General features: G+C 33.9%; 1 protein-coding gene across 1 annotated transcript in view; it reads right to left on the bottom strand.

Annotated features, from left to right (window-relative positions):
* LOC133336592 (uncharacterized) overlaps positions 1-26,041 on the bottom strand; it is a 31,444-nt gene extending 5,403 nt beyond the window's left edge. The window contains exon 1 of the mRNA XM_061544872.1: positions 23,743-26,041. Within this exon, the coding sequence (XP_061400856.1) occupies positions 23,743-26,041 (2,299 nt within the window). The remainder of the gene's footprint in view (positions 1-23,742) is intronic.
* Between the last annotated feature and the right edge of the window lie 583 nt (positions 26,042-26,624).

The following is a 26,624-nucleotide window of genomic DNA, read 5'->3' as shown; positions in this document are numbered from 1 at the left end:
ACACCACCCCCATATCTAAAAGGCCGAAGATTATTTTTAAATAAAAAAATCAATGTCGGGTATTGTGTACTTATAGTAGACCTTTTCATGAGGACGAGTTCGAAACATGGGCGCATAGTAAAAACATTTCAGCGAGAAGGTATTCCATCCTCTGAAAACTCGATATGCGAAATTACAGCTGCTTCGGTTGGATAATGACGTAAGGACGTAAAAAATACCTAAAATGACGTGGTACTCTCAAATGGGTGCTATTCCAAAATATGAACCCGAAGAAAATACAGTCTATACCGAAGATCAGACGTACTGTTATTTGGGGGGCTATACTGAAACGTGAACCGATATATCTTATTTTCTATGACAAACATTCTAGGAGTATCAGCAAAGCATATATGTGCAAAATCTTAAGGTTCTAACTTAAAAACCGGTGTGACTAAAGTGACATAGAGTTGTGTTTTGATTAAATAATTTATAAGAGTCTTCGGTGAATATTTTGAATGTCAAATTTAACATATTAATCCCCCTTCAGGAGGGGGGTGCAAAAATATAGTGTGGGTTTTCATAATATAGTGGACCTCCGCATATACCGTATTCATGCAGATGCGAACAATTAGACTTGGTTTCATGTGATGGATAATTGATGTCCTTACGTATACGTATACGTGGTGACCGCAAAAAGTTAGAATTTTTTTCTCATTCTATGCTATCTTCTTCTTTTTTCCAAAAATAATATGCAGTATTACATTATTCTTCCATAAAAAAAATATTCTACATAACTTCCATTATCGAGAAATTTTTCCGTAATTTTCTTTCTTATATAAAAGTATCAATAATGAATATTTCAAATTTGACAAGCAATGATTCAAGTATGACAAATCTGCCTAATTGAATTTTCGGTGAAAAAAAAATCAATTCAAGGTTATTTTCTGGCTTATAAATTATTAACATTTTCCCTTATGCATACCGAAGCATAATAGCACATACTTACATACAGATATTTACAAATAAATGATTAATTGCCAATAAATCATAAAATAATGCGGAAATTCCCAGTAGACCCTCGAGGCATTAAATATGGGAATTTAGGCAATAACAAGAAAAATGAAGATATAGATTTTTTGTATATATTTAATGTGATTTATGTGGTATTAAATTTTTGTAGGAAAAACAATATTTGAAAAAATATTATATACAAATGATATAAAAAAAATTAAATGGAGGGACGGGTAAACAAATGAAAAAGTTCACAAATATTAAATAACATAAAATGTGATTATACATTTAATAAAGTAAAAGTATTTAAAAAGTATTTCGAAAAACGAAGCTTTAAAAATGCAACAATATTCTCTAGGAATGCTAAAACAACCCGAAGTTCCTATGGATATGTGGTACATATTACGTATAAGTGATGTCGTTAGTCATACGCACCTCATCTCATATTTATACTTGGTGCATATATTACCTCATGAAGTATACAAATAATAAAAAACATACAATTAAAATAACCGAAAGTAATTACAGATAAACGTGTATTTTTGTTAAAGAAAACAAGAAACCCACATAACCTCTTTATATTCGAGAAAAACAAAATGTTGGACTATTTTACAAAATCGTTCGACTATTATGCTAAAAAATTTTCAAATCACACTTTCACAATCAGAGCTACATTTTCATCTACTAAATTTTCAACATTGCAATTATTTATTAAAAACCAAGTTTGATGATTGTTTTCACTAATTAGGAAAACATTTATCAAGGCGGTATTGGCATATTTCAAGCATTTTCTTAGATATGGGGGGTGGTCCACATTTGACGCATGGTCCACATTACCAGAAGTTACTCTATTTATAAGTTATAGTAAATTTGTAAAGTAAAAAATTCTAAAATATAAATACTATTTGTTTAATAGCCTAGACAGACGACAGCCTTAATTCACATTAACTTGTACATTATCCTCATTTTTATGTGTTGTTAATGCACAAAATCAAACTGAATTTATATTGAATTAGGCAATTTCAATATGGCAATGCTGTCGAACATTAATTGTTTCTTGTCAAATTTATTTATATTTATGAAAATAATTTCAACTAATTCTTAAATTGGGAGCTTTTTAGCTATGATCACAGTTGCTATTCCTCCATTATATCATGTATCATTTACTGTATAAAGATGTACTCCCGAAAAATATCGAAACAGATGTAAAAAAATTGTATCCTACACACAGAAAAACAATTGTTTTGAAGCAAAAAACTGTTTCGTAAATGCAGAAACTCTCGTCTGTCAGGGGTAAATATTAATTCAAATTAAGAAATTTTAAATGCAAATTAAGGCTGTCGTCTGTCTATGGTATAAGGTTAGTAAATAATATTTAAGAAACCTTTTCAAAATACATCAATATTCTCGAAGGAATCTCATATGGATATTTGGTACATATTACGTATGAGTACTGTCGTTAGTAATACGCACCAAATGCCATAAACTATTTACTAGTTCATAAAACTGTATCGGTTTCAAAATTCTACCTCATGAAGTAATATGACAACAAATATTAAATAACAACAATATTTTGGAAGAATCAGATACATATTAAGCTACATGTACACGATTGAAGGCATTTATCAAAAATTTCTAATGTCAAAAATTTGAAAATATATTTAGAAGTCCTATTTACACGCTTCAAAAATTTGATCAAAATATTCTTTCAATATATTTCAAAATATTTTGATCAACGTTTGACCAAAATGCTGATAACAATGAAAAAAAAAAGAAAACAAAAGCAACATTGGGTTCGGCCTTTTTTTTGGAAGGTGATGGTGTGTATGTTTCTTTTAGGGAGCGAATAAAACGGAATGATCCCGAACTATACGAAAACTTTGCACGAATATCACCAGACGATTTTGATGCTGTGCTTGAACTAGTCACCCCATTAATAGAAAAGGCCAATACTAACTATAGGGAATCTATATGCCCCGGAGAACGCCTGACAATAACATTGAGATTTTTAGCAACTGGGGACAGCTATTCAAGTCTGACGTTCTCTTACCATCTCATATTAATTTATTATTTATAATTTAACTCGTAAGTGATTTAATTCCATTGTCACTTGCCGCAACAAAAATGTGTAAATAAAAACATATGATATATGTATATTGATCAAAAGAATGAACATGCTGTCAAAACATTTCTAGTCAACAATATTGCCAGATGCGATTTTGATGCTATTTACACGGCATCAATAAAATCTTCAAAGGTTTTGATCAATAAATTTTGGAGAAATTTAGCTGTTTACACGAGTTTGAAGCATTTTAAAGACAAATTTTGAAGAAACCATCAATCGTGTAAATGAAGCTTTACGTATAAATACTGTCGATAGTCTTACGCCCCAAAGTCCATAAATTTTTGTTGGATTTAAAATTCTACCTTCTGAAAATGCTACTTAGATTTCCTAAAAAATATATCACACACTTTAAATCAATTTTACGTTTACATATACAAATTCTAAAGTTCTAATATTAAAAAAAAAATACAACAATATTCTGGAAGGATGCTAAAATAAAATGAATTGCATATAAATATTTGGTACATATTGCTTATAAGTACTGTCGTTAGTAATACGCACCAAGGGCCATAAAATATTTATTAGTTCGTAAAACTATGACGTATTTAAAATTCTCATGAAGTAATATGTCAATAAATATTAAATAACAACAATATTCTGAGAGATTGATCGAATAACCTGAGGGTCATATCGATAATATTTGGTTCATATTGCGTATAAGTACTGTCGTTAGTCATACGCACCAAAGTCCATACATTTTCAATTACCTAATAAAAGGGTTTAAAATTCTATATTCAGAAAATATACATCACTTAACATCTTATAAAATCTATCAAAAATTTCCAAGCAAGTACAAGTTTACATAAACAAATTCTTAAAAATGGCTAACATCTGATCAATAATCTCATTTCATTCGCTGAATAACAAACAGTTTCACTTCAAACAGAAAAATTCCAATATTCAAAGTTGAACGAAAAAGAAATAAACTTCTTTTCTATGCCTAACTTTTGTTTTTATTCTTGCATACGAAATGTGTTAAAAGTCCATTTAAATTGTTTTATCCTAAGGGAACTAATATTAGATAAAAGGATTCAAAGAAGAAAAAAAAATTGTTCTGGAATGATGAACTAAATAAAAAAAAAAACGCAATAGAACAAAAAGCAGAAACAACTTTCAATTTTCAATAAAAAAGAAGAATTGAAATGCATAAATTTAAATGCAAATTGTGTTAAATGTCTGGAGGCAATTTAAAAGGCATTCGCAACAAAAATTGTTATGAAAGAAATATTTTTTACTCCCACGTGATAGAGAAATTGAAAAAGGGTTTAATGTAGGTGTTTATATAGAGAATATTAAATGTCATTTATAAGCTATGTTTGTCAACCCACTTATTGCAAGTTTTGTCAAAAAACATGAAATACAAAAGAGTTTCAATAGAAATGTAATTGTAGTTGTAGAAAACACTTTGTCCTCGAATCTTAATAGTTAATAGCTTTATGTGAACCATTGACCTTTTAAGAACTTTTTAACAAGTTTTCTTGAAAATACTACAAAGGCTGATTATTGAAAAGCGATATTTTTAGTTTCACAGTAGGTGGAAATACACAAAAAGCTTTGTTCTAATCTTAAAATGATCAAAAAATGCCTAGAAAGTAAAAATGTATGGCATTATCGGGAGTAATGCGATTAAACAGTACAAAAATAAATAATTATGTGCATGGCGATATATCGGCCAAATAACCTTCGTAGTATACTCGACAACATTCCGAGGACAACTTACAAAAAAAAAAAAAAATAAATAAATAATTAATTAAAAAATGTAAATAAAGAAATATTGACGGAAAGTCGGAATTAATAATGTTCAATAAATTGTATGCAGGTAATTTAAATAAATGTAAATGTTAAATAAATAGATTTAGTAGTCTATACAACCCCCAAACGAAACGGTGGAAGCTAGAATCTTGAAATTTGGGATGAGGATTACTCTTAGTCCAAAGATGCCAGATAAGGCTGGGAAAGTTGTACTAGAACTAAACGAATAATGCAAAAAAGTACTCAATATGGAGCGGAGCTTGAACTCTTAAATTTGGAATGATTGGAATGATCACTGATGAAGAGTAAGATATATGTACTTTTTATACACCAACAAAAAGTTGTCGGTCCACTTCATCGCAAATTATTATCTGATCATCACCGAAAATTATAGGCGTTGTCGGTGACCGTAACTTGAACCTCATGGAAAATTTCAAAGCGATCAGCGATCTTCTTCAAAAACCTACATGCAAAATTTCGTGAAGATTGGTCCATAACTGTGGCCTGTATCGTGTTTACAAATTATAATGGACAGATGGACAAACTTTTGGGGATGCACAAAGCTATAATACCCTTACAACATAGTTGTGTAGGGTATAATAAATAAATAATTAAATGAATAATTAAAAAAATATAAATAAAGAAATATCGACCAAAAGTCGGAATTAATAATATTCAATAAATTATATGCAGGTAAATTAAATAAATGTGCAGCTATGTTAAATGATGATAGATTTAGTATTCTATACAAATAAAACAGTAAAATGATTGACTGACATGACAATTCATCAACCTTCAAACGAAACGGTGGAAGCTAGCATCTTGAAATTTGGGATGAGAATTACTCTTAGTCCAAATATGCCAGATAAGGCTGGGAAAGTTGTACTAGAACTAAACGAATAATGCAAAACAGTACTCAATATGGTACCAACTGCAATTGGCGAACCGGCGGAGCTTGAACTCTTGAATTTGGAACGATAATCACTGATGAAGAGTATGTATACATTTTTTTAATACGAACTACAAGTATCGGAAAAGTACCAAAAGGTACTAAATTTGATTTGAATTTCCTAGCATGTGAACGGATAAAGGTAAAAACTTGAAATTTGGAATGCGAATCAATGTTGAGAATTAAGTTCGATAAATGGAGGTTGTTCTGGAAGTGCATATTAATGTATACGAAAAGTACTATATTTGGTATAGTTTTAATTTAAAGCTACGGATGAAGATGGAATCCTGGGATCGTGAAATTTGTGGTTAGCTATGTAGAAAGTTAATTGAGCTATGTAGAAAGTTTTGGAAATTCGTACAAATATTTCCTAAATGGTGGCAAACTTGGATTTGGGTGAACCGACAGAGCTGGAATCTTGACATTTGTATAGCAGTATAGCAGGAATCCTCAAATTTGAAGTTAGGGTGCAGGATGTTTTGGAAATTTGTTCTTATGTGTACTAAATGGTACTAAATGCGGATTTGTGTGAACAGATAGATCTCGAAATAGCGTTACTGTTTGAGTGTAGGATTTGGGTATGGATGTAGTTATGGGAGTTCATACTTATGGGTACTAAATTTGGTACAATTTGAATTTTTGGTGAACTGATAAAATTTTAATTATGGTTAATATTGGTGTGTTGGTTGTTTAGCTCTTCTGGCATATGCGGTTCTATGTGAGAACAAAGTAAAATATTTAGACATGTGTATATAATTCTCACATCCGCTAATGAAGAAGCGGGCATTAACAATTACCCCTAACAAATGATATTCGATATTCGACAAAAGTTACAACTAAAATACAAATTGTCAATATGTCTCAATGACAGAGAATACTTTTGACCGCCTGAAGCGCTATTGCATTTCTTTAATAGAATCTAACCGAAATGTCAGAATTCATAACTGGCGAGTCAAGGGGCTATGCCTAGGTGCCTGAAACAAAAAATGCAATCGACCGTGAGGGTCTTTGAAGACGAGAAGTAATAACTGGTCATGAGATGACTTCTGTTTCAACATACGAACAATTCTGAGTGGCCCACCACATCATAATTTTCTGATAGATGTTCACGAAAATGCGTGCTACGCACATGAGTTGAAATTGCCGCAAAGTCCTGACTTTCAACTCAACGATTAGAAGAGACTCATTTAGAGTGAAACAAGTGATTCGAAAATTTCACATCAGATATTTAATTAGCCTCATACGAGACTTTATACTGTTCGAGAAAACTATCCAAAGAAGTACGCCAACCAGTAGGGACTATCTTCAGACCGACAATTCAAAATCGATTTTAAATTGTGTAAAATGGATTTGGTACAAGCAGAAGAATATAAGGTGCAATACACCAAATATAGCTTCCAATATCCGATATAGCTTCCAATGTTAAATATCCAGTTTCATCTTTTGCACATACATTGCTACTACTCATAGGTTGTTTGGTAATGAAAATTTATCGGTCTACTTTTGATATATAGCCCCCATTAAAAGAACATATTTTTGGTATTTTGAAGGGTTTTGCCTCATATCTGAAGAATAAAAACCAGTGAGCGGAGCAGTATAGTCGGACGGGGCCAACCGTATGGTACCATACACAACGAAAATCTAAATTTCTGTGGTTCTATATTCTGAGCATGGAAAATATTTCGCGATGTTTGCACCCTCTAGACCGACTAGTGGTTAAGTTTTTGGTCCACTTCATCCCAAAATTATTATCTGATTATCACCGAAAATTATAGGCGTTGTTCTTGACCATAACTGGAAACTCATGGAAAATTTCAAAGCGATCAGCGCTATATTTCCGCACTCTAGTGTGGTAATGGGTTACTAAATAATATCTCAGTACGTAAGCACCAGTAAATATTTAAGTTTAACTCGCACATCTGAGTACATACGACCATATAATTATTACCAATTTAAAGGACAATCACTCCTCTTGAACATACTATTAACTTCTCGGGTCTAGGTCCTTCAGGGGCAAATATATACGTCATAGAATAAAAATTTTGTAACACAAAAGTCGGGTCAACTTGACCAGCTAAATATTGGACAATCCTTATCAAAACAGGCGTGTTTATTCTTTGGCCCGAACCCCTTCGCCATAATTGCGGCTTCTGGAGCGACCAGAAAAACGGACAAAAAATAAGTATTTGATCCATTTTATGACTAACTATGTGGCCTGTATCGTGTTTACAAATTATAATGGGCAGACACACATGTCTAGATCGACTCAGCTAGTCGAGATATGATGATCGGTATACATAAAGGTGGGTCTAGGACCAATATTTCACGGCGTTACAAACTCTTGGAGCTGCACAAAGCTATAATACCCTGACGACATAGTTGTTTAGGGTAAAAATATGGCTCCCATACAAGGCTTCCGTCACATTTTCGTTATTTTGAAACTTTGAGTCGCTTCTTACCATCGAAGTAGCTGTAATTTGGCATTTCGGATTATTAGAGGGCGATACAGGACTATGATTTAATACAACCTCATATAAAATTTTGGACAAAATTTTCAGTTTTTTGAAGTGACTGTAATTTGGCATTTCGAGCTCGTGAAGTTTAAATCAGTGAGCGGAGCAGTATAATCCGATGATAGTCTACACACCATCCACTGAACTTCAACTTTCTGCACATTTAAATTCCAAGCCTCAACAATATTTTGCCATATTTGCAACCTGCTATCCGATTAGAGATCAATTGCTCCACTGGTATTTTTAAAGTTTTTGCAGAATTTTCGAATAAAAAAATATTTCCAAAAAAATCTTTTTCTTCATCTTGTGGTTCGTATCCTTTGTATTAAAGTGTATTATATTAGGATAATTCTTCTGGTCTAAAAAATTAGACTCTAAGTAACAGATAAATATCTGCATTCAGAAATATTCGTTGTTTTAATAGCGAAACATGCATCCTGTGTTTCAATTTTACTATACAAAGAAATAAATTGTTAATGAATATTTTTATAATTTTATTCATTTTCTATTGTCCATGTATGTCGCTTAGAATACAAGAAACAAATTATTATAATCATGAAAAAGGTACTATTTTTCTATGAAATGTAAACATTTCATTACTATCACAACTATTTTCCTACTTCGCTCTACTTTACCACTATTTGCGCATATTTTGCCTCCCTCCCTCTTCCTCTTTTTTTTATTTTTTTGTTTTGTTTTCAAAAGACAAACACCGTCCATTGTTCGACTAGGTTTTGGTTTCGTCCTCCACCTCTCCCCATTGTTCCTACCAACAGTCGATTTTCCATTGCCTCGATTGTGACTAGTACAGCATTCAATTGTTTCTATATTTCAGACAACTTTATTGGTGTTACAAAATTCGCATATGGATTTTCCAGATTATTTCGATATAATAGCTAAATATAATATATCAAACAAGTGTTGATACGAATAAAATGCACAACCGAATGGTTTACATTGTGTACCTAATCTAATGACGCAGAACATGGACATGTCGGTAAATAAGAAGAATCCAGACAAGACAAAACGAAGAAGGAAGAAAACATCAAATCAAAAATAAATCGACGAAGAATTACAATGTGCTATAGAAAAACGCCACCACCACCAAACACACACCCTCCAAAGTTTTTTTTTTGTCATTCTCTCAGACAAGAAACCAGTATTTAAAGTTTTATGAATTGCATTCATAAAATGCAGAAATCACGACATTGGCAACACTTTCGAAATATTTTCTTTTTTTTTTTTGTGTAGACACGGGTAAATATTTTTAAAAAATCCTTACCACTGTGTTTGTCATCGTCCTTGCTCTTGTGAATGTCATTGACTTGTTTGTTTCTTTGGTAATGGATTTCGATACTTGTAATACATAATGGTTGTGGCAAAGAACTTTGTTTCACTTCTTTACATATATATATATATATATATTTCTGTTACACCTGTTGTCGTCAAAATGGAAACACTTACGCTACACTTTACCGATACCAAAAGATATGGAGAAACCAACAACAAATACTTCCTTTTTGTACGAGCAGTTCGAACATTCACTGAAGAAAAGTATGTCTGTATTGTTATTCAAACATCTCGTATTTTTTGTTTCCGCAATTTGTTTTGGAGTTTTTAAGGGTCTGTGGCTGCTGCTGTTAAAAAGCCTCTTGTATTGAGACATAACGAGGCATGGATGGAGTGGCACATGGGAGGGGTGCGGACGAATGTCCTTTGGAGATGATTGTGGCACAAAAGATGATATTTTCATGATGATGCCGATGCTGATGATTATGACTATTGTTATTGCCTTAAAACAGAAATATAAGAGGAACAAAAACTTACACAAACTCACACATACATATATACAAGCACACATATAGATATCGAAGTAGGAATGTACAGTAGGAATGTTAATCTTTGTTTTATACGATTATTGATTGTTGTATTGTGTGTACGTATTGAGTGAGTGGGGGTGAGTGAATGAGGATGAAAAAATTCTACGTAAAATGTCAATAGACTTTCCTACCTAATTGCCCTGGTTACCCTCTTTCAGATAAGAAATGCTCCATATGCCTCATAACAAAAAATGTCACAAATATTTGGCCATTGTCTAACCACATGAACTTCAAGTTCATTGCTTTGTTATTAGGCAACGAGACTGCAAAGGACACAAGGTGAGTGAGTGGCTCTCTTATTTGATTATAGGACACACGAGTACACACATACATAGCAATTTCACATATCAAATGATATCTATTCTAGAGTATCACATGGAGTATCTGAACATACCTTCAACAACACGAATACCCATTTAGCATTGCTCTAATGAGTCTATACCAATTTGTGACGACATATACATCCAAACTTTTAACTACCACACGCACGTACACACACACACTCAACACCCATTGAGTTAGCCAACAGATTGGATTTAGTAGGAATTTTTATATGGCCAAAAATAGAAGAAATTGCAATAAGTTTTTGGTTCTTGGACAAACATTGTCATGTTCGAATAAAATTGTTTTTTCTTCTTCTTCTATTTTGAGCAGAATCAAAGCAATATAAGTGGAATAATGTTTTTTTTTCAGCTCATTTACTAACTACATCATCCTGGGAAATTTGTTTTTATGGATATTTTATTTTTCATGAGATTAGTTTTATTTTGTGTACAAATAGAAAATGCTATTCGGGAAATTTAAGAGGTAATTTCGTTAGGGCAGGTGTAGATTTAAGTTTGTATTGTATAGTATTGGGGTAATATTGTTTCCAATGATTTACTTTATAGTAGCTTTCCACAATCTGAAGGTAATATTAATAATTCAATGGGGGTGGAGATTTATTCGATAGATAGTTTTTGGGGAGAAACTTTGGGTTTCTTTTTTTATAAAATTTGGATAGACTAGATATATTAAATATAATGAAATTATATTAATTGTTAAGAAAATATAATTAAAATAGTAAGGAGAGCAGCATAGTCGGTCAGGGTCGACCATACGGTATCCTACACAACTACCAGTAAGCAGTAATTATACAGGTCGCATTTATGATCCGATTTGGATGACGTTTGGCACATGTCACTCAATTGGGCCAAGTACGAACCCTATTGAAATTGGAGAAAATCGGTTCAGATTTAGATATAGCTCCCATATATAGTTTCGCCCGACTTTATGTAAATGGTGCACCAAACTCCCAATATTAGTCCGATTGAAACAAAATTTAGCACAGAGTACTGAATTAGGTCTAAATAGATGTATGCCAAGTTTTATTGAAATCGGTTCAGATTTAGATATACCTCCCATATATAGTTTCGTTCGATTTTATATAAATAGAGCAAAATATTGCCAATATTGGTCCGATTGAGACAAAATTTTACACAGAGTACAGAATTATGTCCAGATTGACGTATGCCAATGGTTTTTTTGGAATCGGTTCAGATTTAGATATAGGTCCCATATATATTTTCGTCAAATTTTTATATTATTATATATATTTGCCCGATTGGGACAAAATTGGTTCAGAATTACATATATATCCCATACAAAATTTTGTCCGGATTTCCTACAAATGTTACACAAAAATTCAAGTTTGCCCGATTGACATTCAATTTTTTATAGACGTAAGAATGACATGTGTTTGGTTTTTTATTTGTTCTATTATCTCTGTATATCACATTCGTTTTTTATCCGATTCCATGTCAATGGTCATCCAAAGATGCTATGTCTCTTCTAGCGTTATCATCTCTTGTATGTACCCAATGTGGTGTCGGGTATCATATAGTCGGCCCCGTCCGACTTTTGGACTTTCCTTACTGGTTTTCTATTGTACTAAACCAGGATCCTGGAAAATTTTCACAATTTTCCATTCATCTATGTGGAAAGGATTTTATTCTTAAGAAATGCTTGCCTTGTTTGTTTCTTTAAAAATCCTCGCCTTTTGGTGTCCTTAGAAAATGTTTCTTCAAAAATCCAAATTGTTGGTGTCCTTAGAAAAATATTCTTTAAAAATCCAAATTTTGGGTGTCCATAGAAAAATATTCTTTAAAAATTTACGCCTTCTGTTGTCTTTAGAAAAATATTCTTTAAAAATTTACGCCTTCTGTTGTCCTTAGAAAAATATTCTTTAAAAATCCAAATTTTGGGTGTCCATAGAAAAATATTCTTTATAAATTTACGCCTTCTATTGTCTTTAGAAAAATATTCTTTAAAAATTTACGCCTTCTGTTGTCCTTAGAAAAATATTCTTTAAAAATCCACCCCCTTGGGTGTCCCTAGAAAAATATTCATTAAAAATAAACGCCTTTTGAATGCACGAAAAATATTCTTTAAAAATCCACGCTTATTGGAAATAAGAAAATATTCTTTAAAAATCCACGCTTATTGGAAATAAGAAAATATTCTTTAAAAATCCACGCTTATTGGAAATAAGAAAATATTCTTTAAAAATCCACGCTTATTGGAAATAGGAAAATAATCTTTAAAAATTCACGCATATTGGAAATAGGAAAATATTCTTTAAAAATCCACGCTTATTGGAAATAGGAAAATATTCTTTAAAAATCCACGCTTATTGGAAATAGGAAAATGTTCTTTAAAAATCCACGCTTATTGGAAATAGGAAAATATTCTTTTAAAATCCACGCTTATTGGATATAGGAAAATATTCTTTAAAAATCCACGCTTATTGGAAATAGGAAAATATTCTTTTAAAATCCACGCTTATTGGAAATAGGAAAATATTCTTTAAAAATCCACGCTTATTGATGTGGTGGTCCTTAGAAAAATATTCTTTAAAAATCCACGAGTTGATACTAATAACCTTATTATAATTTCAATGACAACAAATTTTTACCAACATACATGACATATTATTTTTAATGTGCTCCGTACGATGTGGTTTACTTTCACATTTACAATATTCTTTAACATATTGACTTCCTTGAGACGAAAGAGAATACGTTCCATCCACACCCATAAATCTGAAAATGCACCATTAGAACATTAATTTTATGGGCGAGTAGGAGCACAACCAAAACAACAGACAGTGCGATGACAAAAGAAAAGTACACGTAGTTCATTGTGTAATATCTAATGACATTGTCACGTCTCGCAGGATACTATAATGACTTCTCACATTATCCTAATTTTTCTTGCCTCACTCTCTTCACTAATCTCTTAAACAAATATTACCATATTATTAACTAAAGAAATCACAGTCGTGAAAATGGCAGGAGGAGAGGGGAAGGATGGAGCCAAGTGAAGAGCAAAAAAATGTGACTTGAAACATGAAGAACAGCTACAAAGAAATAGAAGAAGATAACGTGAAATGCAATGGTCCCAGGAACATCATGTCAAACGCAGATATGTGAACATTTTGTTTTATCATCAACCCCGTAGACAACGACATCCTTATGCAAAAATGTGAAAGACCATGCCAAGGATATACAGATGAACGACTTAGTTGGTTGGCTGGTTGCTGTTGTGCCCTTAGAGCAAAATAAAAATCTTTTTGAAGAAAGAAAAATCTGCTTTTCCTCTCGCTCTATCTTTGTCTGCCAAGAAAACAAATCATGCATCACAGGAGAGATTGAATGCTTTAGTCTATCTTAGTTGAATGCAACAAAGGGTGGGCGTGGGTTCCATCAATGTGTGTACGTGTGAGAGAGTGTTTTAAAAAGGTAGTTTCTATGTAAATGTAGGGGAATGATATTAACCCATTGGGGATGATATAAAACATAAAATTTAATATAAATTTAGGTTATATGTTGGCAATACAGGATCGATCAAGATCGACGTATTTTATAGAAATGAGGTTCTGGAGTAACCATTTTTAAAATTAAGTCATCATGTATTGTCAACATAGACGAATACAAGGGAGTTTTTTGTTAATTTTTTTAAATTAGTTTTATTTATTAGTTGGCAAATACTTATTCTTTATGTTGAGGTCCTTAACGGGTTAAAATACAGCCGACAACACCAACAAAATGAAACCTAAATATTAGCTTAACACGTTTTACAGATAATACTTTGCACACAAATGGCCACCTTAGTGAATGACAGTCAGTCAGGCTGTCTGCCGTCTACCTAACTGACTAATGTTTCAGGTCATATTTGTGTGTGTGTGAGGGTATGTGCAAAAAAGTAATGCCCATGGTGTCATTAAAACCAAGGTAACTTGTTTACATTGCGTCCCACATTTGGTGGCTTGGATTTTTCCCAACCAAACATAGATGTCAAAATAAATGTTGTCTGTTGGAAACTTCTATTGCTGACATTATCATTTGTTTGTTATGACAGCCAACATCAGACGCATGACAATTACTATTTTACATACCTTCATAATCGCAGCATGTTATTTTCTATCGCAATAAAGGAGGTAATATATGTTAGTAAGACATTGTGAATATGTCAACATTTGGCGACTAAAGGAAACTATGATATTTTTTCGGAGGGACAACCGATAAATGAGCGTGGAGTTTTAATGAATATTTTTCTACGTATATTTATTAATATTTTCCTAAGGACCAATAATTGGGATTTAAAAAAAAAAATATTTTCCAAAAGACCAACAGACCAATAAGCGTGAATTTTTAAACGGGACTTTTAAGTGTGGATTTTTAACTAATATTTAAAGGGCCTTTAAGAGTGGATTTTTAAAGAATATTTTCTATAGCACCAACAGCCTAATAGTGTTGGATTTTTTAATCAAATTTTAAGGGCTTTAAGGATGGATTTTTAAAATAAATTTTTAAGGACCTTTAAACGTAGGTTTTTAAGGAATATTATTCTAGGGACCAAAAGATTAAGTCCATTGATAAAGGCGAAATTTTAAAAATATTTTTTTAAGAATATTTCCGTAAGGACTAACAGACCTATAAGCGTGGATTTTTAAATGACCATCCTGCGAAAAGGCGATGATATTAAAAGTATAATTTTCTAAGGACTACCATACCAAAAGGCCAACAGAATATTTTTCAAAGGACCACCAAACCAGTAGGCGTGGATTTTTAAAGAATGTTTTCTAAGGACCACCAAACCAGTAGGCGTGGATTTTTAAAAGAATAATTTTCTAAGGACCACCACACCAATAGGCGTGGATTTTTAAAGAATAATTTTCTAAGGACCACCACACCAATAGGCGTGGATTTTTAAAAGAATAATTTTCTAAGGACCACCACACCAATAGGCGTGGATTTTTAAAGAATAATTTTCTAAGGACCCCCACACCAATAGGCGTGGATTTTTAAAGAATAATTTTCTAAGGACCACCACACCAATAGGCGTGGATTTTTAAAGAATAATTTTCTAAGGACCACCACACCAATAGGCGTGGATTTTTAAAGAATAATTTTCTAAGGACCACCACACCAATAGGCGTGGATTTTTAAAGAATAATTTTCTAAGGACCACCACACCAATAGGCGTGGATTTTTAAAGAATAATTTTCTAAGGACCACCACACCAATAGGCGTGGATTTTTAAAGAATAATTTTCTAAGGACCACCACACCAATAGGCGTGGATTTTTAAAGAATAATTTTCTAAGGACCACCACACCAATAGGCGTAAATTTTTTAAAGAATACTTTTCTAAGGACCACCACACCAATAGGCGTGGATTTTTAAAGAATAATTTTCTAAGGACCACCACACCAATAGGCGTGGATTTTTAAAGAATACTTTTCTAAGGACCACCACACTAATAGGCGTGGATTTTTAAAGAATAATTTTCTAAGGACCACCACACTAATAGGCGTGGATTTTTAAAGAATAATTTTCTAAGGACCACCACACCAATAGGCGTGGATTTTTAAGGAATATTTTTCTAAGGACCAACACACCAATAGGCGTGGATTTTTAAAGAATATTTTTCTAAGGACCAACACACCAATAGGCGTGGATTTTTAAAGAATATTTTTCTAAGGACCACCACACCAATAGGCGTGGATTTTTAAAGAATAATTTTCTAAGGACCAACCCACCAAAATTCTTAATTTTTTAAAGAATAATTTTCTAAGGACCAACCCGCCAAAAATCTTATCTTTGTAAAGAATAATTTTCTAAGGACCAACCCACCAAAATTCTTAATTTTTTAAAGAATAATTTTCTAAGGATCAACCCCACCAATAGGCGTGTGTTTTTAAAAAGTAACTTTCTAAGGACCAACCCACCAAAATTCTTAATTTTTTAAAGAATAATTTTCTAAGAATCAACCCCACCAATAGGCGTGTGTTTTTAAAAAGTAACTTTCTAAGGATCGACATACCAATATGTCCGGATTTTTAAAGGATAATTTTTAACGACATAGTTTTTTGTAAAAATTTTTTGATGATTTTTCTATCACCCATTACCGATAACTAATATAAGTTATCGGTAATCTCTTGTATATGGGCTACGGAAACTGTTTTTCCATTTAGGAAATACTAATACTTAACCCTTTTCTATTGTCTAAGTCTAAGATTTTATGTTGAACATAAATTGGCCTTTAAAAATATGAACACAACCCACGATATATTGTCCATCTTTTATGACTGAATCACGTTGTTGATTTAAATTACGATTTTATTATTTTATTACTATAACAAATACGTGATGCTAGAATCGTTTTTTTACGAATTACATTTCGTAGAAACTAATAAAAAATTGTGTGTCATAAAACATAAAAATATATAACCATAAAAACCACTATAAATTGAAATAATTCCACTATAAATTGAAATAATTCTTCAATTTCCCTTAATGTATTTTTTTTCTAAAAAGTTTTCAATTAAAATCCCCTTAAGAATATATTTTATTTTGGACTTTAAAAACTAGTTTAATTCCCTTACAATATCAACATTTGTAACAACAACAATTGGAAGGATGTTATTTTGAGATGAAATGTGACCTAGAAGTCTCCACCCTTTGTTGTTGGTCAACAGGGGACAGCAAACAAATTTTACAATTCAATTTCTGTATTCTGTGGATTGAATAAGAAATGAATTACATTTCATTTTATTAAAAAATAAGAAAAAATCAGATACACACACACTAACAAGAAAAGCATTTTATTTTATTTTTCTTTCTGTAATAAATAAAATCTCTTATCAAGATGGCCTGTTGCAGGAGATTTCTTTTGACATTTCAGACTTTGAGGTTGAAAAAAATTATAAACAACATACACACACACTCACATCCATTTATTTATGTTTTGTTGTTTACACAGTTCTATGTGTGTGTGTGTATTTCCCAAAAATCATGTTTTGGTTAAATTGTGTTTCAAATCTTGTCGTTTTGTGCTTTTTTTTGGTTTTCGTTTACTAAAAAAACACCCTGTCATTTAATTGAATCAAATTCTTTAAATTTTTTCTTTAATTGCATTTATGGCAAAGTTTTGAAATGAAACAAAAAACAAATGTGATACATATCTTAAAGTTTTTAAAAATGTATGTATAAACTTTTTTTAGCTTTTTTTTTAAATTTATAACCTACATGAGGATATTTAGCTTTGTGTGGTCCGAATTATTTTCTAAAAAAATATATACATATATGGAAAATATAGGAACAAACTCCGGTTTTCTACATTTGTGACCTGGATATTATGATAACAAAAAAAAAAACTATAATAATCCGGTTCAATAAATTTAGCACATTTGATTACTAGCTTTCGAATGATATGCATATAAGGTACTGAATATCCGGTTCAGAAATTAAAAAAAAAGTTTTGTTCGAAATTTATTTTCTGACGTAGTTGGTATAACTAAATATTGGGTTGGGGAAACAGAAATCGTTGGGGAAACAGAAACACATTATTTCCATATGAACTATAGGCCTTTACTTAACTTCGGAATGTCCGATGTGGGCCAAATATGCATCGTTTTGTTGTATGATTTGTTGCCATTTTAAAGGTAACTTTACAATGCCTCTCTCATAGAAATCCTGCTCTCTATTTGCAAAAAGCTTTTGTAGTCGATTTTCCCATTCCTTCCTAGATACCAATTTTTTTTCATTAACGAAAATTTTGCAATGCAAGAAAAAGGTGATAATCGTTTGGTGCCAAGTCCGGACTGTGTGGTGATAGCATTAAAACTTCCTAACCAGCTGGCGAGTCACTGCAGATGTGTGTGGGCTAGCGTTCTTGTGGACAACGCTAAGCCACAATATTGGCCAATTCTAGCCATTTCTGGTCAATTGATATCTTCAAACGGTTTAGTTGTTGACAGTTGAGCATAGCAGAACCTTCCTGACAGTTAGTCCTGGTTTGGCTACCCTTTGAGGTGTTTCGCCGCTCTTTGACCACGATCGTTTTCGCACAGAGTTATCGTATGAGATCCATTTCCCATTTCCAGTCACCATCCGTTTAAGAAATGGATCTGTCTCATTCCGTTTGGCCAAGGCTTCGCAGATGGAAATTCAATACATCCTATTTTTTTCTGTTAATTGGTGTGGCACCCAAACATCGAGCTTTGTGTATATGGTTTAAAACAGTTTTATGGTCGATTTTTAGCTTCTGGGCGATGTTACGACTGCTAACATGCCGGTCAACTTGGATCATTTCTCCGATTTTAATACATCTTTTAAATGCCGATTTTGGATCTTTGAAGACTCCACCTAAAATTTTATGAGCAACATTTTTATAGAACATTGCGAGGATGAAAAATCGCATCTTGTGATAATTGGAGTCCGGTTCAATAAATAAAGGACGAAAAGGACACACAACGAATCGAGTTAAAAGGATGAAATGTTCTACAAAAAAATTCCGGACTTAATTTTACTAAAGAAATGTTATCTTCAAATGAAGATATGAATCGAATCTCTCTTCATGTATAAAAGGTCACCAGCAAGAAAAAAAAGTTCACGTTATGTCTCCGAACTTTGACCTATTTTTTTCTGGGGTTTCTATTTTTATTGGTCTTTCATCCCCAACAGACATTTTTCACTTCCCAAATTTTTGTCGTACAGTGTAATTTTTAAACTCCATATGGACAAAAATTATGGACTAATCGTCATGTAGAACCAGTTATATAATTTGTAAACACGATACAGGCCACAAGTTATGGACCAATCTTCACAAAATATTGCATGTAGAATGGGTTCTGGCCAATGAACCCCCTATTGGAAAAGATCGGTTAATATTTAGGGGATGGAATGGACTAAAAACTTTATTTTTGTCTGATTTTCTGGTCGCTAAAGAGGCCGCAATTATGGCTCAAACACCACGAATTTTTGCGTGGAGAAGGAGATCGGGCCAAAAAATAAGCATGCCTGTTTTGATAAAGATCGGTCAATATTTAGCGGGTCAAATGGACCCTGACTTTTGTGTGAAAAATTACAAAATTTGTATTCTGTATGTACAGGTTTGGCGGTTGAGTAAGAGCGCTTCTGAATGGGTATGAGTGGAACCTGTTTCAAAATACCCAGCTTTGAGAGCAATTAGTGTGGACTGTATTCGGCTTGATTGGCAAAAGGGAGTCAGCGAAGGGAATCCGTAAAAAAAAAGTTTTTAGGTTTTAGTGCTGCTACAAATAATTTTCTCTAAAAGGAGAAAATTATTGAGGTACGAGTATAGGAGCTTAAGACGAAAGATAAGAGAAGTGGGAAATAAAACCAATTTTAGTAGATTGTCTGCTCGAGCTTTATTGCTGACAAAGATGTTCTCACCGTGCAAAAGTTCAAATAAAAGTGGACTAAAATGTTGGTTTGCCACCAACCAAGAAATATAAATCAATTTAGGTGATTGTTTCAATTCCAAAATATCTCATTAACTGACATATTCGTTAAGTTAATACTAATGAATTCAATAGAGATAATGCAGTATTTTTTAGTGAAATAACTAGATCTAACATTAGTTCAATAGCGATAATTCATGTTTACTTAAAGATATAAGTCTAAACAATCTAGTTTAGACATGCCGCCGGGTCCAACGATGATTGCTTATTTGTTAGCGGAGCAAAGTACGGAAGCAATGGCACGTATGGCCTCAGATAGTATTTGGGGATCCAGGTTTTGTTCGTTAGGCTGTCCATTGTTGTTGCGGTTGACCTTTCGATTATTAGACCTAGGTGGATTGGTTGTGCTTTGTGTGTTTGATTGTGAACCTCTGATCTCAGGATATACTTGGTGCAATAGTGTATGATGAGGTCGACCACATGTTCGGCACATGTTGCGCGACCGACAGTCTCGGAAGCGGTGGCTTCTTGCTAAGCAGTTGACGCAATATGATTCTTTCAACACCAGTAAATTCCTCTGTCTAGGTGTCATATCAATAAATTTTGGGCAAACCTTGAGGGAGTGGAATCTTTTGCAGAGTTTGCATTGGTATATTTCCGCTTTGTTACTTGGAGTTTGTGATCTGCAAATGTATGATACAAATTAATTTATATGCAAATAGTTATATAAAGGGAATATAGTGTAGCGTGTATATTAATGAGTGAAGGATATCTGTAGGCAAGTTTAATCGTTGTTTGTTGAGTTCGATAATGGTAGAAAACATAATTTGACGATTGGTCTATTAATTAAACCGGTAGCAACTTGAATGTCGGCTACCCGAACACCTCCGTCAGAGCCGGGGTACGTTTTTACAATTCGGCCTAGACGCCATTCATGGGGAGGCAGGAGGTCATCCATGACAATAACCATATCGCCAGTCTTCAGGTTTGTCGTTCTTGTTTTCCATTTGTAGCGTTTCTGAAGGGATTTTAAGTAATCTTCCTTCCAACGTAGAATGAATGTGTTATGGAGAGCTTTTAACTTTGTCCATCGATTTATAACGGAGATATTTTGGGTTGAATTTTCGGGGAACGCCATTATAGGTGATCCTCTTAAGAAATGCCCCGGGGTAAGAGCTGTTATATCTGAAGGATCTTCTGATATTGCTGAGATGGGCCGAGAGTTTAAAATTCCTTCAATTCGAGCAAGCAAAGTGGAAAATTCTTCGAAATTTAATCTATGGGCACCACAAATTTTCTTAAAGTGGATTTTGAAGCTTTTTACGGCAGCTTCCCATAGTCCGCCCATATGAGGTGCATGAGGGGGAATAAACTGCCATTCAAACCCATGTGTTGCGTATTTTTGGGAAATCTCAGTGGAAGTTAATTTGAGAAAAATTGAAAATTCTTTGAGTAGTATTCTACTTGCTCCTACGAAATTCCTTCCGTTATCGGATACTACCCTGGAGGGGAGTCCCCGCCTCCCAACAAACCGAGTGAATGCCGCTTCAAAGGCCGCAGTGGATAAGTCCGAGCAGGGTTCAAGGTGTATTGCTTTTGTTGAAAAGCATACAAACACGCTCACGTATCCTTTTATAATTGGAGAATTGCGGATGGAAGAACTTTTTAGTTCAATTGGGCCTGCAAAGTCGACGCCGGTAATAGAGAACGGAGGTGAAAAAGTGCATCTTTCTGCGGGTAAAGGGGCCATCATTTGAGATATTGCCTTTTGTTTATATAAAATGCACGTCTTACATTTGTGGATTATGCTTTTGACTCTGGGTTTTAAGCGTGAAATATAAAATTCTGTTTGCGTAAATCTACATAACAGATTGCATTCGGCATGTCCCAAAAAAATATGAAGATGGGCGAGATAGAGGTGGCATAATCTGGAGTTGCCGGGAAGAATGACGGGATGTCGTTCTTTGTAGGGAAGTGATGAGTCAGAAAGTCTTCCATTGATTCGCATGATGTTGTCATAATCTAAAAACGGGTTGAGTGTACATAAATTGCTTTTGATTGGAATTGGTTTGGCACTCATTAGAGATTCATATTCTTGATGATAGTGTCTTTCTTGAGCCAGGGAAATCAATCTTGATTTTATAAACTGAATCTCTGTGTGTGATAGATTTTTTGTAGGGAATTTGTGGGTATTCCTGAATCTCGTGAGGGAATTGAAAAAGAAACGGAATACGTATGATAAAACTCGTAAAGCTCGTGTATACCCAGAGAACCTCAACAGTACGTCGTCTTGATGGCACGTTGATTGTAGTACCTCAATTTTTGAGCTTTCCATGGTAACCACTAACGGATTTTTTTTCGGCCAAAAAGATTCTGGTTTGCTTAGCCAGGGTGGTCCTGTCCACCACAACGAGTTACATGATAAATCCTGGGTATTCGATCCACGGGTGCCTAAATCTGCTGGATTTTCATGGGTGGAAACATAATTCCATTTTGAGTTAGGAACCAATTCTAATATTTGAGATGTACGGTTTGCTACGTATGTCTCCCATGACATGGGAGGTTTGGACAGCCAACCAAGAACAATTGAGGAGTCTGCCCACAACGAAATGCGACTTACATTGAGTTCGAATGTCTGTGTAACATAATGAATCAACTTAGCGAGAAGGAGTGCTCCATTAAGTTCTAGCCTTGGGAGTGACACCACTTTTAATGGAGCTACTTTACTTTTGGCTGTGAATAGAGTGGACGATATATTTGATTGGGAATTCTGTGAGCGAATATAAATGCACGCGCAATACGCAGCTTTTGAGGCGTCACAGAATCCATGTAACTCAATGTTATTAGTGGGCATGTAGTGTATCCATCTAGGGATTTTGATGGTTTCGACATGAGATACATCGGATAGAAAATTGTTCCATTGGATTAAAAATTCGGGGCTGATTTCTTCATCCCACTGTGCGCCTTGCAACCACAGTTTTTGCATAAAAATCTTGGCTCTAATAATTATGGGAGCTATCCAACCAGCTGGGTCAAACAACTTTGCTACCGATGATAGTACTGTGCGTTTTGTAATTTTTACATGGTTTTCAATGGGAGGGAGATAATACATGAACTGATCTTGTTGAGCATCCCACCTAACGCCCAATGTTTTAGTGGAACTTTTTTCAGAAAATTTTAACAAGTCTAAATCATAGACATCATCAACAGGTAAATGATCGAGTAATTGAGAATTATTAGCGGTGAACTTTTTTAATGGGAATCCAGCGGATTTGAGGACAGAGATTAGCTGTTTTTGAGAATCAATTGTTTCTTTTATCGAAAAACCACCAGACAGAATGTCGTCTACATATGTTTCATTTTTCAGAATTTTAGCAACATTTGGGAACTTTTCTTCAGAGTCTTTGGCGAGCTGTAAGAGGGTTCGTATGGCCAAAAAAGGAGCACAATTAACACCAAAAGTAACAGTGTTTAATTCATAATCTTTTATGGGACCTTCAACGTCTTTTTGAAATAGAATTCTTTGAAATTTCGCGTCATCGGGATGTATCTTAATTTGCCGATACATTTTTTGGATGTCTCCACTGTAAACATATTTGTATTTTCTCCAATTGAGAATTGTGGATATGAGCTCGTTTTGGAGAGTGGGACCTGTGTAGAGAACATCATTAAGTGAAAACCCAGACTTTGACTTTCTCGACGCATTGAAAACGACTCTTACTTTCGTCGATTTGTGATCGGGACGCACAACGGCGTGGTGTGGGAGATAAAACGTGTAGAATTTACCTTGATCACATATTTCTTGGGACGATGTTTCTTGCATATGATTCAGAGTTAAATATTCTTTCAGAACTGCGTTGTATTCAGCCTGAAGCATTGGATCTTTGGCTAACGATTTTTCAAGTCTTGTATATTGGCCTAGAGAAATGAATCTCGAAGATCCTAAGAACATATCATGGGGGAATTCTTTTTTAAACGGGAGCCGTACAACATATCGGCCATCTAAATCTCGTGTTGTTGTTGTTGCAAATAACTCTTCGCAATATTTATCAGAAGGAGAGGAGGAAGGAATTGTTGGAACTTCTTCTGTTTCCCAAAACATCCTAAGAATAGAGCTAATATTTTCATCTTCACTTGAGACCACATTTGTGGAAAACGATTGAACTGTCTCGACGGACATAGGACCACTAAGTACCCACCCGAAAATGGTGTTATACGCAGAAGTAGTACCACAAATGTTTTTCTTAATTCCTTCCAAGTTAATAAATCTTTCTGAGTCGTTGCCCAGAATTAAATCAATATTGGACGATTTATTGAAGTTTGGGTCGGCTAAGTCTAGTTTTTGCAGATCAATGGAGTTGGGTTTTTGAAATGTCACCGAAGGTAACTTTTTAGTCACTTTGGGCAGAACGATTGCACTAATCGAACATATCACATCGTATTTCTTAGAGTAGAGCACAAGATCACACTCCTTATCCGCTGTTTGAGTCATACCGCCGATACCACCGATTTCAAAAAAGGACTTTCTAAAGGGAATTCGTAGCATTTTCCTAATTTTCTCAGAGACGAAGGTTCTTTGGGAGCCTGAGTCAAGCAATGCTCTTACTGTGAAGAGTTCTCCATTGCGTTGAATTTGCACCAAGGCTGTTCTTAGCAAAATTGTTTCACTGTTGTGACAAACATTTGCGTGTATTTGGGAATGAGAATGTTTGGACGTGGTAGCAGTAGATGTGTCTACTTTGAATTCTCTGGTATTTCCATCAGAGTGTGAGAACGGTTTTTTAATCTTTATATCTTCAGAACTGGATTCTTTAGGCTGATCTAAGTGCAAGAGAGTGTGATGACGTTTTCTACAATAAAGACAGCTGCTTTTGCTCTTACACTTGCTTTTGAAATGAGAACTAGAAAGGCAATTATTACAAATTTTGCTCTTAAATGCAAAGTCAATACGTTCTTGTACTGTAAAATTGCGAAATTGTGAACATGTGCGTATAGAGTGGTCACCGTCACATAATGGGCAAGAAGAGCTCAACTTTTCTTGTGAAGTATACGTCTGAGTTTTTTGTGGAGAACGAGTGGAATGCCATGAAGATAGACTATGATGTTCTTTTGAAGACTTGATACTGGTAATTCTTTCAACAACCTCGATTCTATTTAAAAGGAATTCATCTAATTGGGACCAACTGGGAAGCTCGCGATGAGATTTTAAGGATTGTTCCCATTGTGAAATTGTTTCTTCGGGGAGTTTTGTTGAAATTAAATAAATTAGTATGGGATCCCAACTGTCGACTTTTACGTCTAAGGATTTTAGAGTACAGAGACAATCATTTACAGTCGAGTGTATTTTCTGTAATGATGTGCTACTTTCCACATTTTCTGTGTTCATATTGAATAGTATTTTAAGTTGGTTGTCTACCAGAACTCTTTTATTTTCATAGCGGGTCTTTAGTGCATTCCATGCCATGTCAAAGTTTTCGTCGCAAAGTGGATATCTCTTTACTATAGCTCCTGCACTACCTTTTGTTTTGTTGCGTAGGTAATAGAGTTTTTGGGCAGGTGTGAGCTTTTTGTGGGTTATGTAAACGGCCGTGAACATGTCACGAAAAGATGGCCATTCTTCGTAACTACCTTTGAAAACCTCTGTGTCGCATGGTGGAACCTTTATAGATATATTAGAAGTGTCACAGCCTTCAGCATTTTGTGGAACTTGAGGGGCTAAACTTTGCCTAGGCTCAGACATTCTTAAAATATCTGTAATTTGAGAGCGGGTCTCGTAATATGCTTCAGCACATACATTGAAATTGACTTTAGCATTTTCTCTGAAGTCCTTTGTGTTACATGATTCAGGGGATATCATAAGTTTCTCATAGTCTACCTGAAGCTTTTTCCACCTATTTTCTAAGTCCTCAAGCTTTGTTCTTAGAACAGAATCTGTTTGGTCAGTTATGTCTGTTTTCCCAAACGCCGTGCAGAAACTTATTACATGATCGCAATCAAAAATAAATTGTTCATGAATGGGAGAGGGTTTGCTCACCAAGCTTTCCCTTTCTGCTTTATTTTGGTTGGGTTGATTGCTCTCAGCCATTTTTATTGCTTCTTTGTGCAAATAAAAATTAATTGTTTGCTAAGCGCTATGTGATTAAAATGAAAAAAAAATGCTAATTAACCTTCAGGTTTCTTAATATCGTGAGGAAATTTTTGAGGCAAAATATCGATTTTGCTCGAGTGTAAAATTGTGGCAAGTTGAGCTTTCTCACAAAGATTTAATTTTTTTTTTTTTTTTTTTTTTTTTTTTTTTTTTTTTTGGAAACTGTTATTCTGAGAAACTGTTGCAGGTACTCTTATTCAAGTGTATGGGTTTGAGATTGATTGTAGAGTCAGTAGGCTTGGTATGAAAACCAGAAACGCGATATGCTATAGACACTCTGCATGAGCGTATAGCTTGTGGTTGATTGTAAACCTTTAGAGACAAAAATAAATGCTTCCGTTTTTCGATACCCAAATTTCCGAGTTGCTACAGACACTACAGTATGGGAATATAGAATAAAGCTGACTACGTTTTATAAAGACCCAAAAATAAGAGAAGCTATAGACACTACTGTGTGAGTGTAGCATAAGGCTGATTGTAAACCTTGTAAAAAAATAAATGTGCTTTATAAAACCAAAAA

The sequence above is a fragment of the Musca vetustissima genome, unplaced genomic scaffold (assembly GCF_032173495.1).
Source record: "Musca vetustissima isolate MV318-11 ecotype Yass unplaced genomic scaffold, APGP_CSIRO_Mvet_v1 utg42572, whole genome shotgun sequence".
Taxonomy (NCBI): Eukaryota; Metazoa; Arthropoda; class Insecta; order Diptera; family Muscidae; genus Musca; species Musca vetustissima.
Note: the sequence above shows the minus strand (reverse complement) of the source record. Positions and strands in the feature narration are given on the sequence as shown.